Below are 10,175 nucleotides of genomic sequence, written 5' to 3'. Positions count from 1 at the left end.
TCTAGTGCGACGTAACTGAACAACAGCAACAAGTTTTTTTAATCATCTGTAAATTTTGAGAAGTTAAAAAAATATAAATTAAATAAAAAAACGCGAAACGAAATTAATCTTATTGTAAGTAGAGTAATATAAAAAAATTTATTTGCCAAAATTTTTATTTCAATTTGGTTAAAATATTTCGTCACATGGAAAAAAGATCAAATTCTAAGCGGTAAATTCCACGATCAAATTCCAATCGGTAAACTAAATTTTTCTTCTTTCTTTTTTTTCTTTTCTTTTCCGAAGACAGACATACAGACTGCGTGCAAAAATCCCTCAAATTTTTTTTTCTCTTTATCGATTTTCCTTAGATTCTATTTCAGTGTTCATAGCATCAACATTAGAAAGAGAATAGTTTTAAAATAACTTCTCTCGAAATCTATCGTGGAGCATTTACGTTGTTTTTTCAATGGCATGGTAGTATACAGCATGTTGAAATTTGTTGAATAGATTTGGTTTGAAACATTGAGAAAGATTTAAAACAAAAAATTCCCACTGCATCTAAATACTTTTTTTTTAAATTATCTACACATATGTATGCAAGGAAGGTGTTCCTCCAGCCATTGCTCTTATAGAATATTGTTAAAATCCTGCTGATCAAAACTAAAATGAAAATTAAATTTCAGTTACTTAATTTTGTTTCGTAAATTCAGTCCCAAGAAAAATATTTTTTTTACTACAATACAAAACATTCATTTGCAATTTTTTTCTTCAGAAAAGCAAAGATTCTAAACAAAATTAATATAAATTGTTTTCTTTTCTTGTTTTTTTTTTTAAATTTTATTTTAACCGAAAGTAACTGGAGTGGTGGGTGCATCAGGGCATATCTTAGTGGGCCAGTCCACCCTTGCAGTTATAAATTTTATTATATAATCAATGTTGTGTACTTCGGCAATTTTAACCAGATGACAATATATTCAAAGTAAAGATACGAGTACAAAAAAAAATACTTTTTTTTTATATCGATATTCATATAAAACGTTACAAAATATCTGATTTTCATTGAACAATAAATGAATGACATTCTTTCATGCCTATATTATTATAATATAAATTTTAACGGGTGACATAACAGTTCAAATTTAACATTTAACTTAATGTTCTTTAAAGTTCATTTTGTTACAAATAGATGGCAGTACCAGGCATGCTTTTTTCTTTTCTTGTTTTAATTTTGCACATTTGATTTTGTTACTACTAGATAGCAGCACTAGCAACGTTCATTATAATTACATTAAAAAGATTACAAGAGAGAGCAAGAGATCCAGCATTATCTACTTTTTGAATTCAGAAAACCATTTACTACAACTACAACTTTTATTTGTTTGCTATTTCGATCTTGAAGTGGTAAAATTCAAAATATGCCATTCTGCTCTTATACTATAATTTTGAGTGCTTAATAAAATATTTACGCTAACATTTTCAATTTCATACTTGTAGTTTAACTGTATTTATGTCTGCAATTTTTAATTGCGCTTTTGTGGTTAATAATTGTGTTTATTATAAACAATGGCGCATATACTAGATTTACCCAAAGAAATACTTCTCATTATTTTTAACTACATCCTTCAATCTGAAAACCAAAAATATTTTTTATCTTCAATCTCAAAGGTTTGCAAAGCATGGGAATTGGTCTGTCAAGATGCTCATTTTTGGCGTAAAATTGATGGATCTTTGCCACTAAATGCTTTGTTTGGAAAAAGCAAAAATGGCTCTTTCCTTAAAACTGAAGAATTAATTTGTGGTCCAACGGTTAATTTAAACTATTTTGAAAATTTAGATGAACTGTTTGCTGGAATGCCGAATTTAAAATCAATAAATTTCTCTAAAGTTCTGCATTTAGACAAACAAGTAATCAAATGTCTTAAAAAACACTGTAAAAATGTATCTTCAATAAAACTTCCAAAAAAGGATATTTCAATTACTTTACTCGATGAACTATTAGAAAATCATGGGCAGAATTTATTAGTTTTAGACTTATCAGGACAATCATTCAATTTAAAGAAAGCTCTGCTTGCAGTTTCAAAATCTTGTTTCAATCTTGAAGAGCTCGTACTTCAAAATGTAGATTGTGTCGATGCATTTCCTTTAAAAGAAATTCAAGAAAACTGTTCTAAGATGAAAGTGTTGCGATTGGGTATGCCTATAAAATTCTCTAAATATTCAAATTCTGAAAATCTTCCTGGTTTTCCTATGCTAGAGGTGTTTTCTCATCCGAATATTGAACTATGTGATAGATATAATCAACCTGGAAGCTGCGAGTTTTTTGATAAAGATTTGCGAAATCTACTTTCAAACTCACCTTTACTAAAGTTATTGGATATAAGAGGTAGTCTATATATTACTGTTAATGGGATTTTAGCATTGCCGGCCACTCATGTAGAAAGTTTATATTTATCTATGTCTAAACTTTGTTTAACGGGAAATATCGGTGAAATTTTGAATAAGTGGATCAGAAGCCTTCGTAGCGTGGACATTTCAAGAATGACTTCATTTCGTATAAATGAGGTATTGGTTGATGTAACAAAAAATGGTAGAATGATTAATTTAGAGCAGTTAGATTTAAATAACACAAAGATCAATGCAGAAACAATTATTAAGATCATAGAGAACTGTGCAAATCTCAATTCTGTCAACTTATCATCTTGTCGAGAGGTCGGTAGAGGTTGCATGCGTGAATTTAAAAATAGATCTGATTTGTTAAAACTACATGAAAAGCTTTTATGTCGACTTAATGAATAAATGTTTTTAGCTGTTTTATAGCAAATATAAATTGTATCAAATACTATTTTATCATAACCAATAGCACATGAAAACTTATAAAAAGTAATCTGTATAAAATAAAATTTTATCTTTGTCAGTTATATTAGTGGAAATTTATGTGGTAATTTGATTAAAATATAATTTTATCTTAACTGGCTACATTTTTGGAAATGTTATGAGTAGTCTGTAAAATATAGAATTTTATATTAACCAGCTACATATGTGAAAATTAATGAATCAGGCTTTAAAATGGAATTTTATCTTTTCTAGCTACACATCTCAAAATTTATGATGTAATCTAGAAAATATAATTTTATTTTTGTTAGCTACATATGTGCAACAAAATTTATGTGGTAGCCTGTGTAAAGTACAATTTTATCTTTGCCAGCTATATAAGCAAAAATTTATTCACTTAGTCGTAGTCTGTATAAAATACAATCCTGTCTTTGCCAGTTACATATGCAGAAATTTATGAGATAGTCTGTATAAAATATAATTTTATAGAGAACTATGTGAAAGTATCAATGGACAATTACAGTCAAATTTTTTTTTAAATTTTAATGCATTCAGAATCCCTCAAAACTCCCAGAAAACATTTTATTACTTTTCTAAGAAGGCTATTTATTTAGTTATTTTCAATCAAAAAACGCTTACTTTCGTTTTCGCCTGAAACGGGGAGTCACGTGATTATTCACGAGCTGACGTCACACGTGTCCATCTGCCGTTCACTTACAATATCTGTGCTGTGAAAACCAATACGTTCTTGCTTTCGTTTAAATTTTCTAATTAAATCCACCCATTTTAGATGGTCTAAAGCTATCTGTATAAAAAATTGCGCCTTAATATCGCTTAATTAAAATGTGGATTTGATATAACGTATTTTTACAATGTTAAATTTCAGTGGTACCCACTGAAACATTGTTAATACTTGACGAAAATTTCTAGCTCGGAATATTTAAGATTTTTTAGTTCAATAAAAAAAGTGCATGGTATTGCTCATAAATGATGCGTTATAAATACAAAATAACTTCGTTTTTTCATTTTTTAACTATAATCTTAATTTTAATGTATACTTCTAGTTCATTTGGAAGATTTATTTTCATCTTAAGTGAAAGAAATGTTGGATGAATTTCTTATGTAGAATAAATAGTTTTAGATTTTAAAATGTAGGACAGCTTAAGTTATTGATAATTTTTATCTATTTATTCTAGCATGAATTCAAAGCATGTAATTGTCTTCACAGCAGTAGCCTCTTAAAAACTTGCGATCCCAGCAAAACTTTAATACATACATATATATATATATTCCTGCAGATTTTATTAACTTTACTTTAATTGCCTTAATCTATGCTATAAGTATTTGAAATCAAGCATATGCATTTATTTAGTTCTTTATTGCAGAAATAGGAACAAAATTTCATAAATGCATATAAAAAAAATTTTTCGCCATAGCAAAGTTCCTATTTACTCAAAAAATAAAAATATTGAGAAAAAATATCAACATTACTGCTTATTTTTTAATTATTTAATAAATTATAAAGAATGTGCATTAGAATTTCTTTCCATTTTGTATAAGTTAATTTTTTATTTTTCTTCTCTAGCTTTAGTGAAACAAAAACTTCCAGCTTAATGATATTCGCTGAAATTTTGTGGATAAATAAGTTAATTAGATATGGATAAATGAGAAATTAAGTGAAATTTTAAGTATAACTAGATTATGGTGATGATGATGGTCAGATATATTTCAATGGACTAGATTCTTGAAAGTGTTGATACGTTTTCGGCTATACCGTATGCATAACCTGAGATTTTTTTAAAACTATTTTATTAATTTTTTTTTAATTAAAAATTTATAATGTATTCATTTTACTATTTTAGAATTCTTCATTGCAAGCACTGACAAATAGATTGCAAAAATAAGGAGAGAAATTAACAATAATCATACTTTATTAATACTATATTGCAGAAAAAGGAATTAAAATTTATAAATTTTAAAATAAAAATAATTTTGAATAGTAACGGAATTCCTATTTAAGCTAGGAATAATAAATATAAGCGTTAATGTGTATTTAAATATTTAATACATAGTGAAACAAAAAAAAAGATAGCATAAACTGCATTAGTAAATATTTATTTAAAAAGAAAATCCTTCAACTCTAGTAATAAATAAATAAATTAAAGAAGCAACATTAAATTACGTTATTTCAATTTTTGATCATTAGCACATAGATTGTAACGATGATGAACTGATATTTTTTAATGGACTAGATTTATGAAAATACTGATTTGTTTTAATGCAATAACGAATTATAAAATCATCCATCCTATATCAAAATGTATGAAATTTCTATCCAATCAGCGACTTATTTTAATTAAGTAATTAGGTTGTAATGAAGCATTATTTTAATTTAAAAGTAAATGGAATAAAATTGTATTTTCTATGAACTTTAACACCACTGATTTCAGCCGAAAAGAAATGTTGATTCGCTGTAAAGAGCTACATAATAATTTCTTCAGATATTTTAATGATAAATAACAACGTTTGAAGTTTTAAAATCTTTCTTTCATTTTGCACACCCTCTAAGAACCGTAAATTTAATTCACAAAGTTTTTACTGATAATTTACAAAGGATGTTCATACGATATACGTGATATCAAAACTAAAAAAGCATTGAAATAGCCTTAGTGGATGAAGACGGCACGTTTCCCTTCGGCACATTTGACGTCATAACCAATCAGGGGTCGTTTTTGATTGCATCACTTACGGAGGCCTTTTGGGGCAATTTAAATGTTTAATAACTAAATAAATTAACATTTGCCGCAAAAAACAATCACATTTTCGGTTTCAGGGGAGAATTTCCAATAAGTTAGGTATGAAAATAAAAAAATTTATGATGTGCTGTAATTGTCCATTGTATAAACTTTTCTTCTAACTAAGAGGTCAGTAGAGGTTGCAAGTGAGACTTTAGAGAAAAGTATGATTTGTTAAGGTTATATGAAATACTTTTGTGTTGGCTTAATATTAATTTATTGCTATCTTATAAATTGTCAAATTTGTGATGGTAATTATCTGATTGCCTTCAAAATATTTATAATAAAAATAAGAGAAGAAAGCAGATGAAATATTCTTTTAGTTTAAATTTTGAGGTTTATAGTTGTGTAATAACTTATTTTAAGTAATTGATTGTTGAGTTGATTTATTACATAATATTGCCCAACATGATCTTGGCATGTACAAATTCCATTTGGGCATATTTTTCTTACCTTCATATAAATATTAAAAATATCAAGAAGTACCCTCTCATATTTTTAACAGAACAAGAAAATGTCTTAGATGCTAGGTGAACTGTACCAAAACAAAAGAAAAAATTAATGAAAGACAATTAAATTTTAATAAGATTAAAAAATTATTGAATCCAATAAAACTTAAAAAAAAAAAATAATATTCTTTTATTTTCCTAGTCATTCTTATTTTTATTTAAAAAAGTTTTTCCTAAACACTTAATACTTGAAATTTCAATACGATGGCAAATATGAGAATTGTTATTAATTTTCGTTTAACATTTGTTTCAAATCTTTAATAAATTTTGACTCTGTCAAAGAACATAATTTTTTTTTATATGTTTATATTAAAATTCTTGCCTATCTAAATTTCTTTCTTTTGCTGTTTATAATTATTATTTTTGGAAAGGAAGAATGATTCTTCAAATGAATAGCTGTATATTATGCAAATAATATAGTCTATATATTATTATATAGTGATTCCCAATTTTTTACAGCTGTGGAACCCTAAATAATCAAGCTTCTTTTGGTGGAAGTCAAACTTTATGTATTAAAATAAGGTTTGTTAGCTGTAAATATACTTTTCAAAGAAATAAGGCAGAGAAGAAACTAATTATTTTGAAAATATTTAAAGTGAAGAATGAAGCAATGGATTTGTTCTAGGTGTATGCATATACTGAAAATGAATAAAATAAGTTCCAATTTTGGTTTTCAAAAAAGAACTGCTATGCACGTTGAGAATAGTAATCAGAGAATCATAATTATTTATTCTGGAATTAGGTTACTTTATTTTGAATTGCTCAATTAGAAATACTTATGGATTTTTTTTAGTGTGTATTTTTTCTAAATTTATTCAATATATTGTTTGTTTTTTGATTAAATTTTACTTCTTTTTTATTGGTATTTTACATATATAATTTAATATAAATAACTAAAATGTTACATGAATTATGATTTAATGCTTGGATAAAATATCTTTATTACTGGTTTTTAAAAAAAAAAAAAAGCTGTAACTCTAGGAATCCCTGTGATCCTTTTACAGAACCCTAGAGTTCATGGGAATACCTTTTGGGAACTGCTGGTCTAGTTTATTTTTTATTGAATTGAAATGAAAACTTCATTATCATCAGCATTTCTTTCTGAAAATAAAGTTTTTTTTAAAAAAAAAAATTTTTTTTTTATAAAAATTCCTTTTATTTTTCTGCTTTCTCTTTTTTTTTTAATAGTTTTTTTTTTGTATTTTTTTTTAATAATGTTATTAAAATTTTTTCTCCAAAGAGCAATAAACAATAGGCTTACATGTATTTTTAGTATATATTCTAAAAATTGTTTAAGCCTGTACAAGTTTTTCCCATTTATGTATTTCTTAGGCTAGCATGCTCAGCACCAGCAGGGCGGATAAAAAAAATGTAAAGATTTTTTTTAAATATTTTTTAAGCCCTTATTTATATAATACCTATAATGAGTTAAAATAAAAGTAAATGTTTGACTTATGTTTTAGTAGTTAACTTAATGATGATATCTTCTCCCAGTTTTTTTTCCTTCCTAGTAAAACTAACAAAAGGACTTTATAATACTTTGTTATTACTGCTGGTGATTGCAAAAGTTCTTTCTGATATTTGTGTTAATAGGTATATTTATGTTAATTTGTTTCAATTAAAATTTTTATAGAATATAATTTCTAAGAAGTTGCATGTTTTACTGAAAATGGAACATAATTCAAAAGCTTATTGGAAGAAGGTACCAAGTGATATTTTATCAAATCTGGAAACATGAACTTTAAAAAAATATGACAAGAGCAGGGAGCTGTTTATGAAACACATTTACTCACTAAAAACTATTTTATTTTATGATCTGAATAAGAAAAAAAATTCTATTCATACATATGATCAGAGCATTTTCGTACATCCATTACCAATTTTTTAGAATGTCCGTTGTTTTTATAGTCTTTCTGTTCTTTAATTATATGATAATTAATGATAGATAACTTATCTTTAAAGACTATCAGGCTGCTGCAAAGCACCAGACGAATTTGTCAATATTAATTTATATTTTTATTTATTGCTGTTTATTTTCGTTGTGATCTTATTTTTAATTTTCTACCAATTTCAGTTTATAACATTATTTTTGACTTACTATATTATTATATAACATTTTAATTTTCCGTTAATTGATCCACCTTAATAAATTATTTATAACAATCTTACCGTTTTGTTTTAATAGATTTGTACATGCTAGCTAGCTTCATTGGTCAATCTCAATATTATAGATAGTTGATTCAAAACGTTGTAAAAGAATGTATAATTCTTTTTTCTAAATTTGTTCATCAAGAAGAAAACAAAGTCAGCGCTTTGGAAATCACTTGAAATCAAATACAATTTTCATATCAGCCATGTATTAAATGCACAGTGTTGTTCATGTTTAGCCGTTTTCATTTCTTACATAAAATTAAGTATTGAAGGAATTTCTTTGTTTTTAATAATAATATTTAGTTAAAATACAATTTTAACTAGTAAGTATAAGTTTTGCATATTTAATTACTGAATGCTAATCATAATTTTGTATGCATACTATTAATTTAACATTAATTCTTACATTAATTCCCCATAATCAAGGGTACCACTTTTGTAGTAAAAACAAAAACGCACAGCAATCTTGAAAGATGTCTTCCAAGCTTGATTCGAAAAGAGTTGAATAAATCGAATATCAGTTGACATTGTCAAGAGTGTCTTGAATGTTGTGTTGGTTTTAAATTTCCGCATGGATTACTGAAAACCTCTGTTACGGCGTATAAGTAGAAAAGTCTTCAATGGACAAAAATACATTGAATAAAGGAAAGTGTTTTAAAATGACGAATTAAAATTTGGACTGTTTGAAACTAGACGATTGGCTGGCGAACTTGTCATTAATCTTGTTGAAGGACTAACTCTTTGCTAAAATTACAATTACGGATACCAGATGGCAGCACAACGAAGTATTAAACAGCCAATCGTCGGACATATTAACGTTTTCCAGCGAGAAAAGAACTTAAATTCGGTGGCATAAATCGCAATTTCGAAAAAAATTCTTAAGTTCACCAGTAAAATTTACCTTATCAGCACGTCAAATTTCAATTCTGTAGTTGCTTATAATAACTGGCTTGCCAGAAAATTTTGTACTAAATCTTTAACGCTTAATAATTCTCAAAATAATTATCGAATGTTATATTTTTTATTCCACCGCGTTCCGTGTACAGTGGTAAAACAGACCTCTCTAAATAACTTTGATCTACTGATTGGTTCTTTACCTTCTATAATACTCAATCTTAATGGTTCAAGAGATTTACCTCGAATATGCTAATTAGTTAGTGCAGACGTTATTTTAGGTTACAAAATCAGATACAATAATTTAGTTTCTCAGAATAAGCATCCTTTTTTTCCCGGGATTTCTGACTTTGGGCTTTGGATTTCTGACCTCCAAGACTAGAAGAAGCCGCAGTTAGGAAAATATGCATATTTTCCTAACTGCGGCTCAATAGTTTGGTCAGCACTGTGGTTCTAAGTTTAGACCCCTTAATGTTAATTTTATTTTTTGCGTATTTCGCAATATCTAGTTGAACATTTTACGCGGATGGAAATCTTTTTGCACACAATTATAAAATTCGTTTATCCAAAGATAATTCCATGCAAAAAGTAAGCCTTGTTTAATATTTATAATTTTATTTAGACGAAAAAATGAATGGAATTTTAAATGGCGAAATGCAAAATTTGAGCGAAATTCGCTTAATAGTTCTTGAGAAATCGAATTAAAAAAATACGACTTTTTCAAAATTCGATTTCTTAGGACTATTCTACCGATTTCGCTCAGCTTTTGTATTTGGCCATTTAAAATTCCCTTCTTCAAAATAATGTAAAAAAGTTTATATCTTACAATTCAAAGCTTTTTCAACTATTATTATGTAAATAAAGTTACTTTTTGCCTTGCATTATCTTTCGATAAACAAATTTTATAATTGTGCAAACGATTTTCAATTCCCTTAATAAGATTCAATTCGCGTAAAATCCGATTCCATCAGAGAAATGTATGTTTGTTCTGAGAAAGAACGTTTTTGTGTCT

General features: G+C 26.9%; 1 protein-coding gene across 1 annotated transcript; it reads left to right on the top strand.

Moving 5' to 3' along the window:
• The first annotated feature begins 1,545 nt into the window (after positions 1–1,545).
• Positions 1,546–2,778, top strand: LOC107439573 (F-box/LRR-repeat protein 6). Its single transcript, XM_043055675.3, has one exon. The coding sequence runs from the start codon at positions 1,546–1,548 to the stop codon at positions 2,776–2,778; it is 1,233 nt and encodes a 410-aa protein (XP_042911609.2).
• The last annotated feature ends 7,397 nt before the right edge of the window (positions 2,779–10,175 follow it).

This window comes from Parasteatoda tepidariorum, chromosome 9 (genome assembly GCF_982258835.1).
Source record: "Parasteatoda tepidariorum strain Cologne lab strain chromosome 9, Ptep-v5.0, whole genome shotgun sequence".
NCBI lineage: Eukaryota > Metazoa > Arthropoda > Arachnida > Araneae > Theridiidae > Parasteatoda > Parasteatoda tepidariorum.
Note: the sequence above shows the minus strand (reverse complement) of the source record. Positions and strands in the feature narration are given on the sequence as shown.